Consider the following 23840-nt stretch of genomic DNA (forward strand, 5'->3'; position numbering starts at 1 on the left):
AGCCAGATGAAGGATTTTAGTGATCGAACGTCTTGATCTTAAGTTATCAGAAAAACGCTGAGAAAATGTTGCAGCAGTTCAGCTCTCGGCTCCACCTGACGTCCTGTACCCACCGAACAGTGACTCAAACACTGATTTTTAGTGTGAAACTGCTTTTGGTCTTTTTTTTTTTTTTTTTTTTTTTTTTTTTTTTTTCACTAGATTTAATCATCGGGTTCATTTGTTTTGGAAAGGAGACCTCTGTATATAATTCACCTCCCGTTAAAAACTTTCTGAACGATTGACAGTGAAAGAATCTTGAGTCCCTTAATCCCCATGATCCCACTGCTGGTTGTCTGGCTGAAGCATAGGCCATTTCTCAGGTGGATTTGATGTGTCTGATGGTTAAAGTGCAGCCATTACATTTCTGCTGGAGAAAGGCCTGGGACAGAAACTGTATGAAAGAAGACACTCACTGATTAGCGATAAATGTGTGTATAATGTAAGTTTTTTTTTTTTTTTTTTTTTTTTTTGATACTGCAACATAAAGGTTGTTTGTACTTGCATTAGATAAAGCCTTTGAAATCACATCTTCATTTTCCTCATTATGGGCTAAAGCAGAAGCTTTTAGGTGAATAGTCAGGGTTTGGTAATCTAAAAAAAATTAGATGAAAATGTAATTTATCATGCAGATTGGTAACTACATCATTGAAGTGCTAAAGTCAATGCAACTGACCATACCTTCATTTGAGCTGGGCGTGGTCTGGGAATCTGTGTTTTTGTTAGAAACTCCAGCTTTGCTTCCATCTGCTGGTGAAGATGTGACACTACGAGCACCCAGAGTCATCCTGGTTTCTGTCACTGTTGTTCCTGCTGAGAGTACAAGGAAACTGTTAAATGTCTGAGGTGTTACCATGCCAAAGGAAACGAGTAATCAACTGAGTATCATTGTTGGCCCAAATTCAAACAATATAATAGAATTTATAGATATTATCACTTATAGCTTGATCGTAATGACCAACCTGTAGCTTTAGAGACTGTGGTTGAGAGGCCATCTGCTGGCGTAGATGTAGCACTGCTGCTTTTTTGACTGGTTGCTGCAGTAGAAGACACTACGTACTTTGAGGTTGAGCTCACCTCCATTAGCGCAGATGTACTGCTGCTTTTTGTATTGGGTGCTGTTGTTGAAGAGATGGTGGATGGTGACGATGTGATATCTGTCTGTGTAGGTGTACTGCTGCTTTTTGTACTGGGTGCTGTAGTAAGAGAGACAGGGTATTCTGACTCTGAGCTAATATCTGCTGCTGTAGAGGTAGTACTGCTGTTTGTTGTACTGGGTGCTGTAGTAAGAGACACAGGGTATTCTGAATCTGAGGTACTACTGCTGTTTGTTGTATCAGAGAGTGTGGATACGGTAGTTGTGCTGATATTCAGCATCAAGGTTGTATTGCTGTTGGTTGTGCTGTGTGCTGCAGTAGTAGAGACCGCTAATAGGGATGTTGTGCTCATATTTGGTAGTGCAGATGGTGTATTGCCGCTTTGTGTCCTGTGTGCTGTCGGAACGGGGACTAATGAAATTGTGCTGTTATCTGCTGGTGAAGATGTACTGCTGCCTGTTGGGATGGTTACTGTAGTAACAGAGACTGTGGATGCTGGAGTTGTGTTCGCATCCAGCAGTGTAGATGTCGTAGAGGTGCCTGTTATGTTGGGTGTTGTATTAGAGACCGTGGATGCTGAAGTTGTTGTGACATCTGCTAGTGTAGGAGTAGTATTGCTGTTTGTTTTGCTTGGTGCTGTCGTTCCAGAGACTAATAAAGTAGTGCTGTTATCTGCTGGTCTAGATGTTGTACTGCTGCTTTTTGCATTGGGTGCTGTTAGTGAAGAGACCGTGGAAGGCAAAGTTGCCATTGTAGATGTAGTACTGCTGTTTAATGTGCTGGATATGCTTGGCAGTGCGGTGGTCAAAGCTGTAGAAGACAAAGATTTGCTTTATAAATGTTATACACTAAATGCTTGAAAATGTATTCTAATTTTTTGCGTTCACTCTAACTTACATGTGCAGGTTGACCTGTAGTCAGCACAGCAGTCGTTGCTTGTGATGCAGAACTCGTCACAGAAACACTGAATCAACCTTGAACAAGTGTTGTTTTTACCAGAGCAGCACAGCACTGGTGGACCTGCACAGCCTGGAGCACACACGACATAGCTGTTGGAGTGAAACTACAAGATCTACACTGCACACAGTCATGTGTTATTTTAAGATCACTCTGGTCACTTACAATATCATGATTATTTACCAAACCGCAATGAAGAAAATGACTAACACATCTTGTTCTACAGCAGGTAGTGTAGATATTTAATTGTAGTTGTAGCTGAGAGTCTCCAGATTGAGGAGTCTGAGAGGTATTTTGTGGCTGCCCAGCAGAGCAGTCAGGGTCTGGGGACAGGTTGGCAAGCATCATTCCAAATTAGGATGAGAGTGGTAGAAATGTTTGATGCATCTCGGGTGGATGGAGCTGAGCTAAGTGAGCGGAATGTTGCCAGTCATTGCAGGGTGGAGAGATGGAGGCAGAATATGTTGCAGTAGAGGAGTGTGGGAACAGTGAGGGTTGTATTGTGGATGTTACCTGTTAGGCTGGAAGTGGGAACCGCTATTTGAGCTAGAAATTTAAAAGGGACAGTGACAACGTCATTTCATTAGAATTCAAGAAAAACATTTTTGAGCATTGTCATGGATGAATTGTCTGGTACAGCGTAAGTGGGCAATAATGCATTTTAATCTTTCTTGTAAGATGTGAAACAGATTTCAGACAACTACATCCACTCCACTACAACAGGTTTGATGAAAGATCAATAATAGACACTTAAAAAGGCAAATACTTGTTCAAGGAATGAGCTCTTTGTGTGGACAATGACGCACGGTATATAATATCCATATTCATTTTTCACACTGAAGTCAGTACAGTTAGCACTGATAAATGACACCTCACCAAAATGCAACATGGTGACAGGTGGATGCTGTTTACTTTGTCTCTAATAAACTCAAGTCAGTGATTTGACAACCTGGTCCAGCAGGGGCAATTTCTTTTGACAGAGATACACTTGTGAGCATTGGATTATTTACCCTTATTTTTGTAATAATCCAGTCAACTGAGTCATTTAGTATTTAAATGATCTAATCAAAGATCAATAGTCAAATCATTGTTTATCAAACTTCAACAGTTTGTTTGCTGTATCATAATTATACCTGTTTGCTTTATGAGAAAAATTTGAAGATATCATGACTTTACCACATTAACACATTTAATATTAAACAGTTAAATTAAGTGATGTTTTACTCACCATCATTGAGAGGTGGCAACACCAACAGGAGAAAGAAGCACAGTGAAAAGTAATCCATAACCCTGTGTGGCTGCTGACTGTAGCCAAGGCTTATTTATGCATGCGTATGAGCATTGACTTGACTCTTGACAAGAGACTGATCGCATTGTTTGACAGAGTGTGGGGTAAAAATACACTGTCTTCACATCATAGTATCATGTTACAGAAGTTCTGTGTTAACATTTTTTTTTTTTTTCCCCATTGCGACGAGTTTCTCAGTTTCACCTCAGATATGTCAGGAATGCTGTCTTAGCTACACTTGAGACTGAAATGGCACGACACAAGGAAACAAATTGAACCACAGTGCACATTTATTAGAACAGTGAAGATTGTGCTTCCATTCAAATACACATTATGACCAAGTGCAAGCGACATTCTGAATAATTTATTGCACATTTAATCTGTTTAACAATATGGGATGGTGATAAATAATCCATGTGTAGTCATGCATTTTCATTGTTTAAACACACCATTGTACGTTTTGTTCAGCATTGCTATTACTGTACAAGATACAGCATAAGCTGTAAGAACATCACTTTTGAATAAATAGTATGCATGGCAGTGATAAAATCAGTCTCACATACTGTCACGAGTGAAGATTTCAAAGATGAGTAACTTGCAGTAGAGAAGTTCTTTTACTATGATACTTTGTCTATAACAGAAAAAAGTTTTTGCCCTGAAAAGCTGGAGGTAAAGAGAAGGACATCAGTGCTACAGGTCATGTTTAAAAGCTCAGGTTTGTTGTCTGAGGGAAAAAAAAAAAACAGCATTAATTCTGTTTTTTCTTGGAGTTTTCTTGTAAACTGACACAATATTTGTACTTGTGGTCAAAACCTCCAGGGGTATCTTTAAGTGCCGCGTCTCCTCCGTACATCCATCTGATATTTACACTCTCCAGCTCTCGCCAAACTCTTGAACTCTGCTGGCCATTGTACCATCTGGCTTCATCCAGTCATTCCTCTTTTGACCGTCAAAGTTCCCACACAGACCCCCCACTCTCCTTTTATATATCCGTGGTAGAATGATCTCTGCAGGAATAACATTAACAATACAATGTCACTTCATTCACTATCTCACCCAGAAAATAACTCATCCTTTTATCTAATCCCATGTCAAAGAATAAGATAATCTACAAGTTTGCGGACCTATGTTAATTCTGTTAGATGTGTTTTTAATGAGGGGAAGATTAGTTACCTGCTTTACTGTGTCCATCAAACTCCACTGAGAGGCCAAAGTCTGTCTTCAGGTAGATGTGAGAGGAATGCTCCCGGATGTTTAGACCAGCAGTTGGTGAGACAGGAGTACTAGTTCTCCTTCCATCCACCTGGAGGGAGATGGAGAGGGGGATGTGTCAGTAAGACATTTAAATTGACTTGTGAGAACTAGTATTTGCTCTTGTACGATTATGTATGTTGTGTGCAGGGATCCACAAAACATCCATATTTAGTAGGGCTGTCAACTTGCATTTGCGAGTAGACTCATACTCTCTGATACTCTCAGCTCTGGTGTCCAGCTGACAGTGCTGTCAGCAGCCCGGCAGGAGAGACACTCTGCTGTGCGGCAGAATATCATAACTGAACAATGACCAAGATGCCAACTTTTACTTTCTCTGACTGTGTGGAAAAGTCTTTTTTTTTTTTTTTTTTTTTTTTTTAATACAAACCAAAAAGTTTTAAGGTAAAATACGGGTCATGTACAGGAGTGTAATTTGGGGCAGCTGAACTGACACGTGTGCAGGCGAGTGAATTATATATTTCTTGTATTTGTGGATAAAGTTTAATGAAGAAAAGACATCAGTAGTAATGTTGGGTGTGTGTCTAAAAGCAAAAAATATAGATAAGAACCAATTGACCACAAGCACCTGAGCAGTTAATGCACTGAAGATGACAACCCCACCCCCCCACCTAGAGTCCATGCAGTCAAAGTGCAGATTTTGAGTCGACTAGGAACATTTTTGACTTGGTGACAGAAATATCAGTCTGAGTTCAACATCATCCAGACTTATATTTCTCAACTTTTGGTTTGATTGCAATGAAATTCAGAATGAGCGTTCATGGTCCCCACTGGATAATTCCAAATGATATTTTATCATTTCACTTATTCAGTGAATCATTGAATCTCCAATCTACTCTATGGACTGGCACAAAATTTTATACAGATATTTATGTTCTCCAGAGGATTAGGCCTACTGATTTTTGTCAACCCTTGACTATTCCATGTCTCCCATCAAGGATGAAATTTCAGTTTGTACAAAATTGATTTCAGACTTTGGACTCCACTGCGTATGCAGCTGTTAAATATTCTCTCTCCGTCTCTCATATACAAATATGCACACACAAACATGTTAAAAATGCCAAATGGGAAATAATGTATAGCGCATCATCTGTCTCACTACTTCAGTAACACCTTGCAGTAAAAGATGTGAAGGAGTGCTGGTTATTTCCCTCACAAATGTTTGTGGGTGAGCAAATATATATTATCCAATGTACCTAATATTGTGTCTGCAGAAATTGCACCACAGGAAAGAGATGGCAGCAGTGTGTTGTTCAAAATGCCTTTGATACTTACAAGCAGCCTCAAATTCTTCTTGAACTCCACAGTGTGATTGTACACTCTGATCTTAAGCTCTTGTAATCTGTGGTGTTCCTCATTCTCCTTACTATCGTCATCATGTTTGTGATCGTCATCTTCATCATTGTCATCTTCATCGTTGTCATCTTCATCATTGTCATCTTCATCGTTTACTCTGCGACTATGGTTTTCTTCACTGCTACTGTCATCATGATGCTGACTGTCATCGTCATCATCTACTGTGCGTCTATTGATGCCCTCGATGTAGACATCTGGAAGGTTATTTGGCAAGTTTTTGGTCTGGACCAGCACATATGAGTGCTCACCCTCAAATTCATGCTTCATTTTATCAAAGGTTCTGTACTCGGGGTCTCCCTTTATAGTGCACTCATTGAATCCTGTGGAGAAACAAGTGTAGAGCGATTTATAAATTAGTGAGGAAGCTGTAACATAATTTAGATTTGTCAGAGTTAAATGCTGGCATTTACAGCACCTGTAGACTGGCAGTAGTATTTGCCCTCGTCATTTTGAAGGCAGACAGCATTTCCATCGCATTCATCTTTGTCATCACAATCAATCTCCCCCATGCCATCGTCTTTCTCACATTCACATTTCTGACTGCAGTGATTGGTGTACCACACTTCATTGAACTGTCAAGAAAGAGAGTTATCATTCAGTGTCCACATGCAATGCTCTGGCTTTCAGAAAGTTGTCCCAAGTATTTGAAAATCAACACAGTGTATGACCTAAGAGTTACTCGGAACAGTCGCTCACTTGATGTTTGGTGCCATTCCTGTCCACACATCCACACTCTTGGATAGGCACACAATGCCGCGATTTCTGCACAAAGCCATTATCACATACACATCCTGACACACAACTGTCACTGTCACTGCAGCGTGGCGGGCCATTCAGTTGTGTACAGGTTGGACTGCAGGCAGGGATACAACTCGTGTAATGACTGTTCTCTGGGCAAGAAGGTGCTTGAGAGAAAGATGGAGACAGTGTATATACTTAGACATAAGCACAAAAAGACAAACAAAAAAGGTCTATACAGTTAATACTTTAAATTTATCAGCCATTCTTCATTGCTAGCTCACAAGGGACTTTTGACACAGCGGAGAACTTGTACATGTGGTGCTACGCCAAACTTGACGATGCTGCAGTGCAAAATGAGGACTGCCATGGCCAGCTGCAGTTAGTGGGCTAGCTGTTTAACAGTTGACAGTGGGCTGGATAGTGGCGATTTAATTTTTTTTTTTTTTTTTTTTTTTAATTAAATATCTAGATATAGCAAGGTTTTTTTAATTTTTTTTTATTTATTTATTTTTTTAATGGGGGGGCGCAAACTTACTTGGTACAGGTGTAGTTGGTGGTTGTGATGTAGATGTAGACTGAGGTCTGTCTGTTGGTGGATGTGGTTTAATCGTTGTGGGTTGTGGTCCAGCTGTTGTTGTGGGTTCTGGTCTCAAAGTTGCTGTGGATTGTGATATAGCTATTGTGGGTTGGGGTTTAATTGTGGTTGAAGGTTGAGGTCTAGATGTTTGTGGCTGTGGTGTAGTTGTGGTTGGAACTTGTGGTCTAATTGTTGTTTGTGACTCAGGTTGAGCTGTGGTTGGTGGTTGTGGTCTAGCTGTTTGTGACTCAGGTTGAGCTGTGGTGGAAGGCTTTGGTCTAGCTGTTGTTTGTGGCTGTGGCCGAGTTTCAGTTGGAGGTTGTGGTCTATTTGTTGTTTGTGGCTCAGGTTGAGCTGTAGTTGGTGGTTGGGGTCTAGCTGTGGTTGGAGGTTTTGGTCTATTTGTTGTTTGTGACTCAGGTTGACCTGTTGGAGGTCGTGGTCTATTTGTTGTTTGTGACTCAGGTTGACCTGTTGGAGGTCGTGGTCTATTTGTTGTTTGTGACTCAGGTTGACCTGTTGGTGGTGGTTGTGGTCTAGCTGTGGTAGGGGGTTGTGGTCTATTTGTTGTTTGTGATTCAGGTAGAGCTGTGGTTGGTGGTTGGGGTCCAGCTGTGGTTGGAGGTTGTGGTCTATTTGTTGTTTGTGACTCGGGTTGACCTGTTGGAGGTTGTGGTATATTTGTTGTTTGTGACTCAGGTTGACCCGTTGGTGGTGGTTGTGGTCTAGCTGTGGTAGGAGGTTGTGGTCTATTTGTTGTTTGTGATTCAGGTAGAGCTGTGGTTGGTGGTTGGGGTCCAGCTGTGGTTGGAGGTTGTGGTCTATTTGTTGTTTGTGACTCAGGTTGACCTGTTGGTGGTGGTTGTGGTCTAGCTGTGGTAGGAGGTTGTGGTCTATTTGTTGTTTGTGATTCAGGTAGAGCTGTGGTTGGTGGTTGGGGTCTATTTGTTTGTGACTCAGTTTGAGCTGTGGTTGGTGGTTGTGGCTGCATTGTGGTTGGTGGCTGAGTTTTGGTTGGAGGTTGTGGTCTGTCTGTGGTTGGAGGTTGTGGTCTGGCTGTAGTTGGTGGTTGTGGTCTGGCTGTGGTTGGAGGTTGTGGTCTATTTGTTATTGGTGGCTGAGTTTCAGGTGGAGGTTGTGGTATATTTGTTGTTTGTGACTCAGGTAGAGCTGTCGTTGATGGTTGTGGCCTAGCTGATGTTTGTGGCTGTGGCTGAGTTTCGGTTGGAGGTTGTGGTCTGGCTGTGGTTGGAGGTTGTGGTCCGGTTGTGGTTGGAGGTTGTGGTCCGGTTGTGGTTGGAGGTTGTGGTCTGGCTGTAGTTGGTGGTTGTGGTCTGGCTGTGGTTGGAAGTTGTGGTCTATTTGTTATTGGTGGCTGAGTTTCAGGTGGAGGTTGTGGTATATTTGTTGTTTGTGACTCAGGTAGAGCTGTCGTTGGTGGTTGTGGCTGCATTGTGGTTGGTGGCTGAGTTTTGGTTGGAGGTTGTGGTCTGTCTGTGGTTGGAGGTTGTGGTCTGGCTGTAGTTGGTGGTTGTGGTCTGGCTGTGGTTGGAGGTTGTGGTCTATTTGTTATTGGTGGCTGAGTTTCAGGTGGAGGTTGTGGTATATTTGTTGTTTGTGACTCAGGTAGAGCTGTCGTTGATGGTTGTGGCCTAGCTGATGTTTGTGGCTGTGGCTGAGTTTCGGTTGGAGGTTGTGGTCTGGCTGTGGTTGGAGGTTGTGGTCCGGCTGTGGTTGGAGGTTCTGGTCTTACTGTGGTTTGGGGACCAATTGTAGCAGTTGCTATTGGTCTTGATGTTATTGGAGGCTGTGGTCTTGTTGTTGCTGGAACATCAGGTCTTGTGGTCATTGGGACATCATGATTTGAAGTGTGTGGGGGCTCAGTTATTGTTGATGGATTTGTAGGGGTTTGTGTATCGCAATCAGTCGGGGCCGCTGTTGTTGTGCCAGTCATTGTTGTAAATGTAGTTGTTAATGCTGGCTGTGGTTTTGATGAACTTGTTGAAGGTGGCTTTGTAGTTGATGAGTTGTTGGCTGGAGGAAGCTCAGAACCTGCTGTTGCAACTGAATCCACGGTTTTCGGAGCAGGGGTTGTTGGTTTAGCCAGGTCTGTAACAGACAAGTCAGTCTCATCAATTTTCAGTTATACTGTGTTTGGAATAAGTAGAATGTCAGAAGGACAAAATCACCTGCACAGTGCCTGTGATGAAGTGATATATCGTCTATGGCCACATCAGACTGATCATTGGAACCTCTTCGCCCCTCAAAAATGATCTAAAAAGTAAGTGCACAGGTTAATACTAAAGCACAGTATGCCGGTTACAGCATGCAGATCCATTACGTTCTGATCCACTGATTTGTTTTGCAGGTAGTACATCATTAGTGTTTTGCTCTGCAAGTTTCTAACATTAGGCAGGTTAAGGAAAGAAACATCTTTAATAAGTAACTTGCCTGGAAAGCTCCATTTGTGGTCAAGTCGACCTGGGCCAGGTGCCACATATTTCCTTGGTCATTCCTTTTCCTCCAAACAGCATCTGCTTTTCTGTCCTGGAGCAGGTAAACATTGAGGCCCATTGTGTCTGCTGAGCCATACATATGGTACCAGAACTGCAGACACTGAGGACCAGCGTCAGAACACTCAGAACTGATGAGACGAGCCGTGTCTCCATGTGACGCACTGTTTCCTTCAATGTAAAGATAGTGGCCATCTGGATAAGACAATAAAAGTTAGGTTAGTTGAGCTAATACATATATTATAATGTTTTCTGCGGTAATGTTTAACATTTAATTCTATGTTCAAGGTATGTCCAATTGCAGCTGACAATGAAGGCTAAATGTCAGCAATGCAATTGTCATTTAAACACTCAAAGGCAAAGAATGACTTCATTCACGAGCAGCAGCTCTACTGACACATACTCTGGAGACCAAGGACAAATATCTTGCATCATGAACTCATAGTCAGTGTTTATCAGTCTACCATTCTGGTTTGACAAGGAAGAACTGCTTCAACAATGGAATTTTCACTAGTCATTAGTGTGACTGTGGCTGATATCAATTTGGAAAAGAGTGTGCTGTTTTTTTCCCTGACATTTTAACACTTATTGAACATGGCATACAACCACGCTTCGCTTGTGTCACAAGGTTAAATACCTCCTGTGGTGTGATCTGAAGACGGACCGGTCATCATAGTGGGAGTGGAGCCACTATGCCTTGTCCAATCAAAAACATCAGCAAGCAGTTGACTCCAGTGACATAAATCTTGCTCAAAATTACAGTGGAGTTGGCATGCTGAAAAGAGAGGCCAGAAATATTATGAGTTCACTGAAAATTATTCTGGAAATCACAAAAATTGGATATTGAAAAAATAAATTATGCTAGTCCAAACACCATGGGTGTGCTGCTGTGGAATTACTACCTGAGCCTGCTGGTGGTCTGTTATCTGGAGCTTCAGTTACATTGTCCTTATTAATTAAGTTGGATGTTGATTCGACTGTGGGAGGTGTGGTGATATTTGCTGTATCATTGACTGGAGGGGGCTCTGGAGCCGCAGTGGTTGGCACAAAGACACTTGGAGGAGCTGTGGTGTTTAGATCAGGTTTAGGAGGTTGTGCTGTAACAACACCGCTCAGATCTGCAAGAGTACAACAATATTATAGAGCACTCGGCATTGGAATTAGAAACAGCTTTGCAGACCTGTTAGTATTTTCTCTGTGTTCATGTTTCTTACCAGAGCAGTGACCACGATAAAGCTTTATATCATCTATAGCCACATCTGACTGATCATTAGATCCTCTGCGCCCTTCAATGATGATCTGAATGATGGTATAGAATTCGTTAGTAAATTTTACAGGACATTTTACAACATCATACAACAGTTTTACACTACTACACCAAAGGTTGGTCATCAACAGAGTCCCTAGTGTGAGATAGTCACCTGAAAAGCTCTGGTTGTTGTGATCTCCACCTGAGCCAGGTGCCACATATTTCCTTGGTCATTCCTCTTCCACCAGATGGCATCGGTTACTCTGTTCTGGACTAAGTAAACATGGAGGCCCATTGTATCTGCTGAGCCGTACATATGGTACCAGAACTGCAGACACTGAGGACCAGAGTCAGAACACTCAGAGCTGATGAGACGAGCCGTGTCTCCATGTGACGCACTGTTGGCCTCAGTGTACAGGTAGTGACCATCTAGACATGAGGTAAGAAAATACCAAATTTGTTTGACATAGGTTTCATTGCGAGCCAGAATTTATCGTTGCCTCTCTATATTGTTTGTCATAATTTAGATTGTCACATAGAGGAAGAGTGCATTACCACCAGTGTGGTCAGTGGAGGGCCCAGTCATCAGGGTGGGAGTGGAACCACTTTGCCATGTCCAGTCAAAAGCATCTGTAATCATTTGATTCCAGCTACAAAGATCTCTGTTGAAGCTGCAGTCGAGATTGCAGGCTACAGGGAAACATTTGCAAAAAATTAACACATACTCAGTATTGCAGCACTTACGCAACTTCCTTAAAAAAACTATCTGTAACCTTCAATCACCTTTTTAAGAATTGCATATTAAGTATTTATTGGACTAGACATAAATGCTAATTGGTAACCAAACTTCAACATTTCTGATGCAGAAACAACTGACCCATAAAATGTAGCTTCCTGTGCACTTACCTGGGTGTGGGGGGAGGACTTCTGCAGTTATGTAGGGAAGCTCAGTTCCACTAACCACGCCAGGGAAGCCACCTAAAGGAAGTGATTGTTGACTTTGTTTAAACCATGAGATAACAGGTATGATCATAATTTGAGACCAGTCATTAAAAATCTAAATAATTTGTTATCCTTCTTGTTAGAGGTTGTCACCTGAGCATGTGCCAAAGTGGATGGAAACGTCATCTATAGCCACATCTGATTGAGCATTAGAGCCCCGAATTCCCTCTATAATGATCTGAAATGGGTGATATGAAAAAATAATTCTTCACTGCTCAGATCAGATTTGCAAATTTCAACCAGCGTCTATTGTACACGTTTTGTCTGATATATAGTGGTTTACTTACTTGGAAGGGGCCGGACACACTGATGTCAACATTTCCTAGATGCCATTGTGGTCCCTGGTTGTTCATCATGGACCAGAGCTTGGTAGCTTTATTGCCTTTGAGCAGGTAAATATTGAGGGCCATTGCTGTGGCTGAACCATGCATATGGTACCAGAACTGTAGACAGAGTGGGCTATCATAATGGCACACTGAGCTCATCAGGCGGGCTGAGTCTCCATGGGTTACTCTGTCTCCCTCAATGTATATGTAGAAACCGGCTAGAGAAATGGTAAAAAGCACAATAAACATGAATCATGAAGAACCAACGTAACAGATGTAGTAGTAGTAGTAGTAGTAGTAGTAGTAGTAGTTACCTCCAGTGGTGTGGTCCTGGTTTGGCCCAGTTTGGTCTGAGGGGGTGGGTCCTGAATTTCTTGTCCAATCAAAACTGTCCTGTATGAGCTGCTCCCACCCGCACAGATTTTTTTCAAAGTCACAGTTCATGGGGCAGACTATGAAAAAGCATATGAACACAATGGAAATGGTTGTGAGCTAATTATCTATATGAATATTACAATTTGAAAAGTAGAATTTTAGTTAAAAATAGATTATCCACAAAACCCAATCTGTAGATGATTACATAAAGGTTATTCAGATGTATTCAAATGCATTTATATATTAAACCTGTGTAAATTTGTTGCACTAGGAGGCAAAGGTCAAATGTAATGTTTGCTTTTGAAATTATTGATTATAATTTGGACTATGCCACTGATATCCAAACCAGTAATGGATAAGCTTTTCCAACCCGGAATGCTCTTACAAGTCTGATCTGGTGTTGGAGAAGTAGGAGTTGGAGTTGTTGGAGGAGTTGAAGTGGTTGGGGGGTCAGCTGAAATAGGAACAAAAAACAAAAAGCCGAACGAACAAACAAAGAAACAAAAAAAGGAAATGAGTTCACCATCTTTGGCTTTTTGGTGCCCTAGGCAATATTTTGGTTGGGCCTCCCCCACCCCATCTTAACCAACCAATAATTTCTCCTACTGTGCTTGTATCACTGACAAAACAAAAAAGAATCATTCAGGTTGGGCCCTAGGCAGTTGCCTAGTTTGCATATGCAACAGACCAGTCCTGTGATGTGATCAAAACAGAAGCGGAGAGAAATACAGGACATGCAACAGAATTCAACTTTATTATGTGCGGGGGAAAAAAAAATTCTACCAGTTGGTAAATCAGGACCAGTATTGATATATGTACATATCTTCTCACAGATTGACGCTTTCCTTGTCCTACATCTGTAACTCACCACAGGCTGTGCCTGTCTGCCAGGGAGGCAGCTCCACTCCTTCAACCTGGCATGCTGCTGCGTAGGACTTCAGAGATTCACATAGGGTGTGTTGGTCCCCATTTGTGGCACAATAGTCATACACACAGCTACGAAGGTAGACCCCTGGGTGAATGGGTCCATGGCAGGACTTGAAGGGATCCCTAAGTAGTGCATTGCACTGACTGTAGGCCTCATCCTCTTCATCATAGTCACAACGCCTTGGGTCATTTGGATAGGCAGTACACCTGGTGGAGAAAATTTAGACCATGCAATGGCGATCAAAACATTTGGAAGTATGGTGCCACTTCACAATGGGACATGACGTTGGGTAGTTTTGTTAATAATGTACGTATTAATAATTCTTCAATAAGTTCTAATACACAAATAGAAAATGTTGGGTTGTGACTATAGTGTATACCGTCTGCCAAAGTAACCTGCTTGGTGTATTTGGCTTGGTATTAGCTGGTTATCAACCTTGTAATTTGTAGTTTATCTGGTAAAACAGTTATCCGGCAAACCAGGTCTACACAGAAAATATCTGATAATACAAATAGTCTACAGCTCGGTGTGCAGCTCTGAGGTTTTACATTGGCAAGTGGAGCTTTCAGCTGAATGGTAATGATGGTATACTAAAATTATTATGATGGTGATGTTGAGCAACTACCAAGTTTTCCAGGTTCATCTGAGTTTAGTTCATTACCATGCTAACATTTGCTAATTAGCACTTAACGCCAAGTACAGCAAAGGCTGGAATATAATTAGCACCTGCTTCTAGTGTGGCTAAAAAACTTACTCATTATTGTTTGGCACCCTCCAGCTTTCTCCAAACTGAAATGCGTCTGTAGCATTTTGGCCGTCTGGGGTTACAAGATCGTCATCCTGGTGTCCAGAGTAGATGCCACACATTCCGCACAGTTCATGCTTGTAGCGCTCATCCACCTGCAGAAAAAGTCTGTTCTGCCCATCTACCATAATTCGGAGGCCAAAGGTCGACTCCAAGATAATGTAATTGCTCTCCTTGTGGACCCATACTGAGCCGTATGTTCCATTGGTGGAATAGGGGAGGTGGACCAGGCTGTTATTCACCTAGAGAGAGGACGATCCATTATTTGTAATTGGTTTATTCTTATGAGAACTGTTTGTTTTTGAATGGCAAACAATCATTAATGGGTTTTTTTTCTACTGGGATAGTTGGTGCAACCAGTTAGCTTCCAAATAGCTGTTCAGGGCAAAGTCAAGTGGGTCAGCTGTTAGTTCATGTATTCTTGTAAGCCCCAGATGACAAACAGGTGACGTCCTCCAATGACCGGAGAGAGTAATAACTGGCTCCTATAAACATGGGTGTGCTGAGAGTAAAGTTATTAGCCACCACCATTAATGAATTACATTAGATAATAGAGAACAGTGACACAACAGTAAATGGGCCACTTGCGGGTCATGAGAGATGTTTGTGCAGATTGGAAGCTGTTTAGTCTCATACACCTTTTCATATCAGTTGATTTGTTACATGACATGCTATAAAAGAGTTGCATTTAAGATTGTTTGATAGAGACAGTTGCAAGGGGTTTTCATGCTTACATAGACCTCTCCACTTTGGTTCAGGGTGAGGTCATAATCTTCAATCTGCAGAGTCACAGCTTCCAGCTTGGACCGAGTTAAGTTCTGTAGGGGAGGATGCATGTTGTGTCCGGTCACAGTGAACTGGACTGAGCCACCTTCTCCGCATGTTGTAGCCAGTGTGTAACTGCAGCCCCCTTGAAAGTCATAAGCCACCTTGTCAAAGGTCATGTAGTGCGGATCGCCATACACACGGCAAGTGGCAGGTTTGAAAGGGAAGCAGTCTTTGACCCCATCTTTGACTTTACAAACCTCATTGTCTGCACATTGCATTGTGGTGCACCACAGATCATTATTACCCATACATTGGCACTTTTGCACACACTCTCCTTCCAAGAATGTTGCTCCTTTCTGCAAGGCAAAGGGGATGTGTGTAAATAAATAAATAGCACTGTGGTCGTGAATCGGCAAGTTTGACATTGTTGTCACATCATGTACGTCACTTACCTCATAGTGTTTCCCATTATGCCAGCACCCACAGTCCTCTGCTGGGACACACTTTCCCCCACTGAGTTTGAAGCCAGACTCGCACTCACATCTTTCCTCACAGCTTCCACAAGAGCCAGCTAAATCCAGACTGGAACACACTTCGGGACAGCCATCAGCACATGAGTTATAGTAGCTGTTCTCACCACACTGAGGGGCTGAGGGGACCCAGGAAAAGAGAGGAAAGAGTACAGAGCGTGACCTTATTTCTACTGTATTATTATAGCCATTATTTGACACTGTTTCTCCTATTTTAATAATAGGAGGAAGAAAAATGAAAGCAATAAAGTAACATACGACAGAATGTGGAGTTCCTCCATATGGGTACAGCTACTCCAGCCTCTTTGCAGATATCAGTGTAGACCTGTAATGCCTCACATAGCACTGCGGGGTCACCATGAGCAGAGCACATGCTGACCACACAGCCCCTGAAGTAACTTTCTGCCTCCAAAACTGACTGGCAGTCAGCGAAGGGCCCTGTACTAGAGAGGAGCCCTCCACAGTACAGCTCACTGGCATACTCAGCCTCCTCTAGTGGGTCACACAGATGAGGGACAAGAATAGTTTCACAGGAGGAGGTTATTTGCCCAGTCTGCCAGCTCTCAGCCAAAGCTGTAGCATTGTGGGCATTTGTGCCATCAGGCTTGCGGAAGTCATCTTCTCCGAGGTGGTTGAAGTTGCCGCACAGGCCGCAGACCTTATCGGAGTATGTTGGTGGCAGGGCGACATGTACAGCACCAGCGTTGTCATAGGAAACGGAAAGACCAAAACTGGTTCCCAGTACAACAGCAGCAGGATTACTCTTGATGTTGACAGTGCCATCGCCGAGGCTCAGTGGAAGCTTCCTCCAGACCCCATTAACCTAAATAAGAGGTATAAGCTTTAGATTTCCTTACCGGCCATCAGCAATATTGACTCTCTGTATCTGACAGTTTGCATAAAATGCAGCATTCTGAAGATGAATGTATCTTTAAGAATTGATAAGGCTGATAAGTCCAGGACATTATGCCATTAAACTCTGCACTTTCTGATAAAGTCAGTTTATCAGTAGAGTGGGCTGCAGATATGGGAACTGCTTGATCCAGTACATTAGTAAGCACAACCCTCATTACAGCATAACAAGGTGCCCCAAAACTGAAGTTGTACAGACAGGACTTGGGTATTGTGAAGTCTAGGGACCAATGTAAAATAGAGAATAGGGCTACTGTATGTTTTTAAGGGGAAAAATGGCTTCTAGTATACAGATCTTAATTCAATGCTTGAGGATGGCTTCTTCTGCAAATTAGTCTTTCAGCTATGAACAATGAGAGACTACTATTGTCCTCAGGTGCGTGATGTCCCATTGATAAACAGCTTAGATGAGTAAACTGAAAATAAACTATTAGTCTGCCAAAAATGATTTTATGGCTGCATGGTTGTCTCTAAAGCAAAAAACCATTTAAATAAGGTTTATTTGGATGTTCAGGCTCAGAAGTGATTTTTTTTTTTTTTTTTTTTTTTTTTTTTTTTTCTCTCATACAAGTCAGACAAAACTGGTCTCCCTTTGTAAAACAACATGACATTTAAATTTTTGGCAAGGAAGCAATGTAACACAGTGTAAGTGCCTTCCTAAATTTCTGTCACCCTTTTAAAATAACTCACCACAACCCGGTGTGTTTTCTGTTTCAATAGAGACACTCTGAAGTTCCCTGTGTTCACAGTGACCTGCTGGACAGTTGGCAGAGATGAGTTGCCGTTCTGCTCATTGACCACTTCCACTCTGAACATGGGCAGGGCCTCAGCGGGTGAGCAGGTCTTAGCCAGTACGTAGGTGCAGGGGGCCATGAAGCGGAACAGCACTCCATCAAAAGTGCTGCAGTCTGTGTGACTGTGTATAGTACACGTCCCAGAGGTGGAAATCCCACTGGAGCCTCCTCTTTGAGGACCACAGATTTGGCCCTTAGGGCACTGAGAGGGAGAGCAGGAGAGCTGGCCAGCAGAACAGAGGCAGCGGGTGGATTCATCTGTCCATATCTCTGTGTTCGATTCACACTGGGGTCCTGTGGGGGCATAAGACTGAGTAAACAACCCCTTTATAACCATAACACCATCTGGCTAGGAATAATTGATTAGTAATGTTAATGAATCATTATGTTCAGCGTTAATACTGTATGGCCTGTCTACACATTTTCCTAATTATTTTAGTAATCCAAACTATTATTCATGTAAGTGATGCTTTAATTCATGTTGAATTCATGTTTATTTTTAATCAAAAGAATGAAAATCATTCTTACGTCCTTACTGTGAAATTATGAAACCTGATAAAGAATATTTTACATCTTTAGACTTAAGATCTTTTGCAGTTTCACTGACAGTAATCTGACAAGTGTTATGACAGCAGTGGTTTATGTATTGCATCAACATTATTACTGTGTATACTGAAATATAGTATGATTTTTTTCTTTTTTTTTGCTATTGATTGATTGATAGGACCAAAAGCAGGCTGTTCTAAAGATGGAAAAAGAGTAAAACAATACTTACCACATGAGCCTCTTCTTACACCTATCTGGTTAAATGTGATCTTTCCCTCCATGGACACTGCTTCAAGTACAACCTAATGTAAAAGCAGATTATCTATTTAATAATATACAATGTTATATTTTAAATCGCCATCGCAATTACAGATATGTGGTAATATGTGCCATTTTACCTGAGTCCTTGGTTTGAGGCTGTTCAGGGGGACAAACACTTGTCTCCATGTATTTCCAGGAAGGGCAGGAGAGGCCCAGATTTCTACCCGACCATCACTGCTTTTCAGAATAGCTTGGAGTTCAGACCCATTAGCTGCAACTGGGGCTTGGTACCAAAACTCTAGACAGGCCTCTCCCTCAAGCCCGAGTGGACCGCTTTCTAAAATACTCACTGCCCTGTCCTCTGCAGGTGAGGAGGACAAAGAGAAAATGCAAATACGCTAAATGTCGTCATACATATTGTTCATGCTCATTTATAGCTCTGTTGTCGCACCTGCGTCTAAAGTACAAATTCACTGACCTGGAACTCACTGATACCTTTTATTCTTGTTAAAATCACACAATACAAATGATATAATATTTTTAACTACACAGGTTGGAAACAGGCTTTTATGTTGTCATAATTCCTCACCAAAAATGGGAGACCATTTCCTTGCATTTGTTATTGTAATAAAACAAGAAGTACATCTGTTGCGGTGCAATTATCATTAAATGCAAAATAGCTGTTTAGAGTGTTTTGTGCTAAATTTGAACCTCAGGTGCAGGCCCTTTACTTTGATTGCCCCTGGGAGAACACCAGGCTATAAAAGATTATTAGCCTGCTTCAGATCAATTAGCGATATGCAGCGAGGCACACGCAGTCACAGCCTGTCTGCAGATTAAATCAGAACTGTGGACTGATGTTCCAAATCCTCTCCAATAAGGGAGGGGCAAAATTAAAGGTTACTACAGTCACGTAATCGCTGAGTGAACTCATTACTAAAACTTGCATGATGGCTATAAAATACATTTGGCTTTCAATTTTATTATTACATTATTTAATTCTTCAAATCTATCGCTATAACTTGTGCAGTAAATGGTTTGTTCTCTACCTGTTCTTTGTTGGCTCCTTGTCCAGTCACATATGAGATTGTTCTGTCTGTCGTAGAAACACTGTGTGACATATTCTATGCAAGGAAAGAAAAGGGTTAAATATAGTATTGTGCATGCTTTTGCATGTCTCTTAATTGAAAAAGTGGTATTCAAGCAATTCTAGCGCTTATGGAGTGTCAAGGTCTTAGTAGATATAATACTTCATACCTGCATTTGTCCTCCACTCTGTTAGAGGGACTAATGAAAAGTCATTCTCAGCCCTGAAAAAGGAAAACGGTGACAATGATTGCTTTTAGAACAATTATGCCATAAATTTGTAAAATACCTGATTGGTTTTTAAAAGAGAATCTCCTTAATTCTCCACTTAATAAAATTGAGCCATATAACAGTATTTTAAAATAACATATCAGCAAAAGTGTGACTGTTAAAAGTTGAATTATCTTGAGACCCACCTGCACTGAGTCACTGTCTGAGAGAGGAAGAGTAAAGTCACTGTGACCAACAAATCTGTGTGGACGCCTCCAAGCATAGCTGATCCCTTAACGGCAGCCTCTCAGCTCTGTTCTCCCGTTGCTAATCCTCACTGTCTTTGATGAGCTGAAGAATGAATGAATGAGCAGTGACTGTTGTGGAAGCAAAGCATACAGTATATGACCCTTTGACTGCCAGCACAGAGGTGTTGGCCCTCTTGTGTCCCTCTCAGAACGCAGTGGACATTTATACTGCCACCCCCTCCCTCCACACACACACACACCTAACCAGGTAACCTCAGCAGTGGGTGGAGAAAGAAAACTGGAGGACAGGAAGACATAAAAGGGGTTGGACTGAGTCTGTGGTGTAAAAAAAAAAAAAAAAATTCTAAAAGTGACGACTGCAGCTAGCAGTTACAGTAAATAGTGATAGGTGAGGTCAGAGTTTAGTGTTGCTGTGCCATGAGAGGCACTGGAACCAAACTCACACATTCAAATGCTTGAATAAAACAAAACTTAAAAAAAAAAAAAGGCTCTGTTGACTTCCCACTATGATGTAATAGTGGTATTTGGTAAGGCAAAATTTCACAACTATTCAAACTTTGTACACAGCACAAAAAGAGAAATAACAATGTTGTATTTTTCTAATTATTACCATTGCCAAAACATACACCTTTTTATAATCTTTTGGCATTTTTCATGATGTAAAAGCAGCAGGATTCTTGCTGCTCACCTCTGCTCTTCTTAATGTGGTCTATTGTGGTGTTAATTTCTGTACACATTCAGGCTACTGATGAATATCCTGTAATTCAAAAGAACACTTTCATTAAAAGAAGGTGGCATAATTATAGAAACAGAAATAACATTATACCCTCAGAGAAACTGAAACCACTGATTATTATCAAAGATTTAGCTTCTAACATGTTTATCTAAAGACGTGACTTTTAATACAAAGGTATTAGATGGTGTGTTCTGTTCAGAAAATCAAAGCTGATGATCCTCATGAATTCTACATGCAGTAAAAGGGCGACAAGATAATTTCCTTTGTAAATCTGTGCTAAGCCTTTTACTCCATCACACTTCAAAGCAAAGATAAGCCAAAAAAGATGGGCCATTAAGAATGTCAACTTATGCAATCCATATTCTTGAAACATACACAACGAGGCATGTGTGCATTATGACCTGATAATGTTGTGTAAAAAAAACCAAAAAAACAGGCTTGAAATAGTATAATCTAGTGTATGTCAGCTAGAAAGCAGCACACACTGTAAGAACAGGTGGAAAAAGAGTGATAAGAAAGACGCATTGTGTTAGAGGTGCTGTGACCCACCTATTATAACATTCCTGAAGCACTGTCGGTAAGTGTCAACAGAGAGGGTGGTCCAAAACAAATATTGGCTCTTTAAAACAGTCCACCCTAAGAGAAGGTATTTGTTTGGATATACAGTATTTGGTACTTTACATTTCCCAGAGTATAAAAAGTGAATTTTCTTTTTTGTGCAATACAATAACTATCTTAACTACAGAGATAATCTACAGTTATCTTAAAGACACCAGCCTGATTTCATAAGATAGTCTAGTTTTATCTCAGTGTCTTGGGTGTCTAAGGTGTGTGATGAATGCTGCAGGAACTCAGTTACTCATAAACTGACCCGTACATGTGTATACAGAGCACAGGCTGATATTTTTAGAGGCTTTAACGTGAAATAAAACATGTATGGCTCCTCAAAGTCTAGTCAAAAATCTGTATTTGCACTCTAACGCAGCGCCACTCACAGCCATGCTAATAAATAATAATGCTTGACCTCATTCAGTTAATATTTTGTCATACTAGGTTACTTATTGCCTTTTGTTATGCATATACTTGGTACAGCATCACTCTAGTAAACTGGGGAATTGTACATTTACCTAGATAGGCAGATAATAATATCAAGGGCTTCTATTTTTAGTAGTAATGGCCATGATGATTACTGGAAGGGAGTTGTCTGTGATAATGCCTGTCTGGGGGCCAAGTGCGTTCAAGTCACTTTATCAAGCTATATACTCACCTTTGAGTAAACCATGATGCGTCTTATTGGTAACTAAGGCAGTTACCAATGTGGCAACCTTTCTTCCCCACCCAAAGGGGCAAAATACAGTGATGGTAATGTTATTGATATACCCATGTAATTATGTTGAAATATGACATAAGAAAATGCTGCTCAACTACATACCTATAAATCCATAAACCCTTACTTGTCCGCATATCTCAGACCTGCTACATGTCTTCAGCCAATAAATAAAAGGGCCATTAATAATCAACCCCGTCCACAGGAAGCTGGAGAAAGAACAACAAGAGGCCAAGACCAAGTGCAAGGCAATATACTATGGACCTTTTCAAAGATCATTTTGGACTGCAGATGCCCTGATCCATGACTAACAGTGAATAGGCCTATGTTTGCTATTTGGATGGCCTCTTTACTAGCTTTGCTATGTCATAGGAAAAATAATAACCGTAAGCAAAGGAATGTTATTTTGGAAATAACAGTGTTCTTTTTAGGAGAACAGGTGTACCATTAAACATTACTTAGTGCAGAAATTGCCTAAGCAAGTTTCCAGTTACAGAATTTGAGCACATAAACATGCTTGAAATAGCTCACAGGTGATTTTCCACTTGGCCATTTTTGAGATTCTTGAGCATTTTTAGTAAAGTGTAAGTGGGTAGGAGTAAATTGGCCAGTGTGCCACAATTTTTTGTAAATTTCCAAAACCAACAGCCACTAATTTATCCTGAGAAAGTAGAGTTTGAATTTCTCTCTTAAGCTCTTTGTGACTTTTCATTTGTACAAATGAATGCAACACTATAAATCCGCTATATGTAAGGTTATTCTCCAGATACATTTTAAACTATGTAAAAATAATCGGATTAATATTTTGTTTAACATTGTTTTCTCACAGTAAAATTTAACAAAAAAAAACCTTGTGTGCCCTGCACACAAGGTTTTGCACCAAAATTGGTGACTAGAGGATGTATGAGGACGGTAAGCGCTGAGACAGTGTTAGTAGCTGTGCTAATGCAAATGCTCATTCTGTATTGACAAGGTTTCGGTGACTGGTGAAAGAGGCTTGTTTATCCAGATAGTTTGAGGAGCAAACATCAGAGAGATGAGCTTCATATGTTGTGCCACAAAATTGATGACTAGCAGACATATCAGAATGGTTAGTCTAGTTAGCATCTTGCTTTTTGTTTTTTGGCCAGTGACTGACAGTGTTAGTGGTTATTCTAATGCAAACTCTGGCTCTCTGTATGGACATGGTTTCATGTTTATTTTGCCTGTCCCCCATCCCTGCAAGTTGACATTGATGTGTTGAAGTTATATTATAGGTATATGACGTATGAATCCCTGGCTGTCTGAACCCGTTTTCTTGAGATTGTCATTGGTTCACTGCAGTTCCAAGGTGGAAATGTGGAGTCATGGTGTTGCCTGCTTATTTAGCTCATGATATGTTTTGTGCCATTGTTTCACTGTAGGGCTGTGTGCCAGGTGTTGATTCACTCCTTGATTGTTTGATTCAGTCCTTCCTAGCCCTGGTCTTAATCTCTCTCTCTCTCTCTCTCTCACTCTCGCTCTCACAAACACAGTGACAAGGAAACGGCTCCATTTGTCAGTCAGACTGGCTGTCAGGAGCACCAGGAGAAATTCAACCGCATCAGTGAGAAGGTGGTCCGTCAAAACACCCAAGAAGTTTTTACCATTCCGATCAATCTCTTTACCAGCCTTCTCTGAGTGCCTGCCATTCGGGGTGCGCTGAGTGTTCTCCCTTGTGAGGACAATCTACCACATGATCTGTGATTATGATTCCTTCTAAATACCTAGTTAATCTTTTTTGGCAGGTTATTTATTTGCCATTACATTGTTAACAAAAATGTACTTTCATAGACTCTTCAACCACACAGACAGTGCTGCTGGACAAACACTATATTGCGCAGCAGATTTTTTTCAT

General features: G+C 41.3%; 2 protein-coding genes across 6 annotated transcripts; both read right to left on the reverse strand.

Annotated features, from left to right (window-relative positions):
• Window positions 1-358: 358 nt before the first annotated feature.
• Window positions 359-3561, reverse strand: LOC111228930 (mucin-5AC-like). Its single transcript, XM_022755043.1, has 4 exons — window positions 1002-3561; window positions 721-852; window positions 518-633; window positions 359-433 (listed from the first exon to the last, which is right to left on the reverse strand). Exons 1-4 carry the CDS (start codon window positions 1885-1887, stop codon window positions 359-361), a joined length of 1209 nt encoding a protein of 402 aa, XP_022610764.1. The 5' UTR covers window positions 1888-3561.
• A 92-nt stretch (window positions 3562-3653) lies between these two features.
• Window positions 3654-20085, reverse strand: LOC111228787 (zonadhesin-like). 5 transcript variants are annotated; one of them, XM_022754823.1, is made up of 30 exons: window positions 19839-20085; window positions 19594-19646; window positions 19386-19460; window positions 18474-18697; window positions 18305-18377; window positions 17426-17823; window positions 16082-16646; window positions 15746-15942; window positions 15260-15649; window positions 14475-14767; window positions 13661-13926; window positions 13178-13246; window positions 12732-12869; window positions 12379-12635; window positions 12185-12269; window positions 11996-12067; window positions 11645-11779; window positions 11262-11518; window positions 11055-11139; window positions 10743-10958; window positions 10478-10615; window positions 9779-10035; window positions 9517-9601; window positions 8936-9436; window positions 7286-8731; window positions 6706-6914; window positions 6425-6581; window positions 5929-6329; window positions 4555-4684; window positions 3654-4388 (listed from the first exon to the last, which is right to left on the reverse strand). In XM_022754823.1, exons 1-30 carry the CDS (start codon window positions 19913-19915, stop codon window positions 4246-4248), a joined length of 7392 nt encoding a protein of 2463 aa, XP_022610544.1. In that variant the 5' UTR covers window positions 19916-20085; the 3' UTR covers window positions 3654-4245. The 5 variants fall into 5 exon arrangements, with proteins under 5 accessions (XP_022610544.1, XP_022610543.1, XP_022610545.1 ...); XM_022754822.1 differs by having other exon boundaries at window positions 7286-8080; window positions 8225-9436; XM_022754824.1 differs by having other exon boundaries at window positions 7286-7798; window positions 8177-9436.
• Window positions 20086-23840: the final 3755 nt, after the last annotated feature.

The sequence above is a fragment of the Seriola dumerili genome, unplaced genomic scaffold (assembly GCF_002260705.1).
Source record: "Seriola dumerili isolate Sdu_G_001 unplaced genomic scaffold, Sdu_1.0 BDQW01000226.1, whole genome shotgun sequence".
Classification (NCBI taxonomy): Eukaryota; Metazoa; Chordata; class Actinopteri; order Carangiformes; family Carangidae; genus Seriola; species Seriola dumerili.

Excerpts from the sequence above, each read along its gene's own strand:
- LOC111228930 (XM_022755043.1), bottom strand. The coding sequence starts at position 1,887 with ATGGCAACTTTGCCTTCCACGGTCTCTTCACTAACAGCACCCAATGCA. Across the intron at positions 634-720 it reads CACGCCCAGCTCAAATGAAG|ATTACCAAACCCTGACTATT; the intron begins GTATGGTCAGTT and ends AATTTTTTTTAG. Across the intron at positions 434-517 it reads CAAACAACCTTTATGTTGCA|TTTCTGTCCCAGGCCTTTCT; the intron begins GTATCAAAAAAA and ends TCTTTCATACAG.
- LOC111228787 (XM_022754819.1), bottom strand. The coding sequence starts at position 19,915 with ATGCTTGGAGGCGTCCACACAGATTTGTTGGTCACAGTGACTTTACTC. Across the intron at positions 13,247-13,660 it reads GCAGACAGGCACAGCCTGTG|CTGACCCCCCAACCACTTCA; the intron begins GTGAGTTACAGA and ends TTCCTATTTCAG. Across the intron at positions 12,870-13,177 it reads TCCAACACCAGATCAGACTT|TCTGCCCCATGAACTGTGAC; the intron begins GTAAGAGCATTC and ends GCTTTTTCATAG.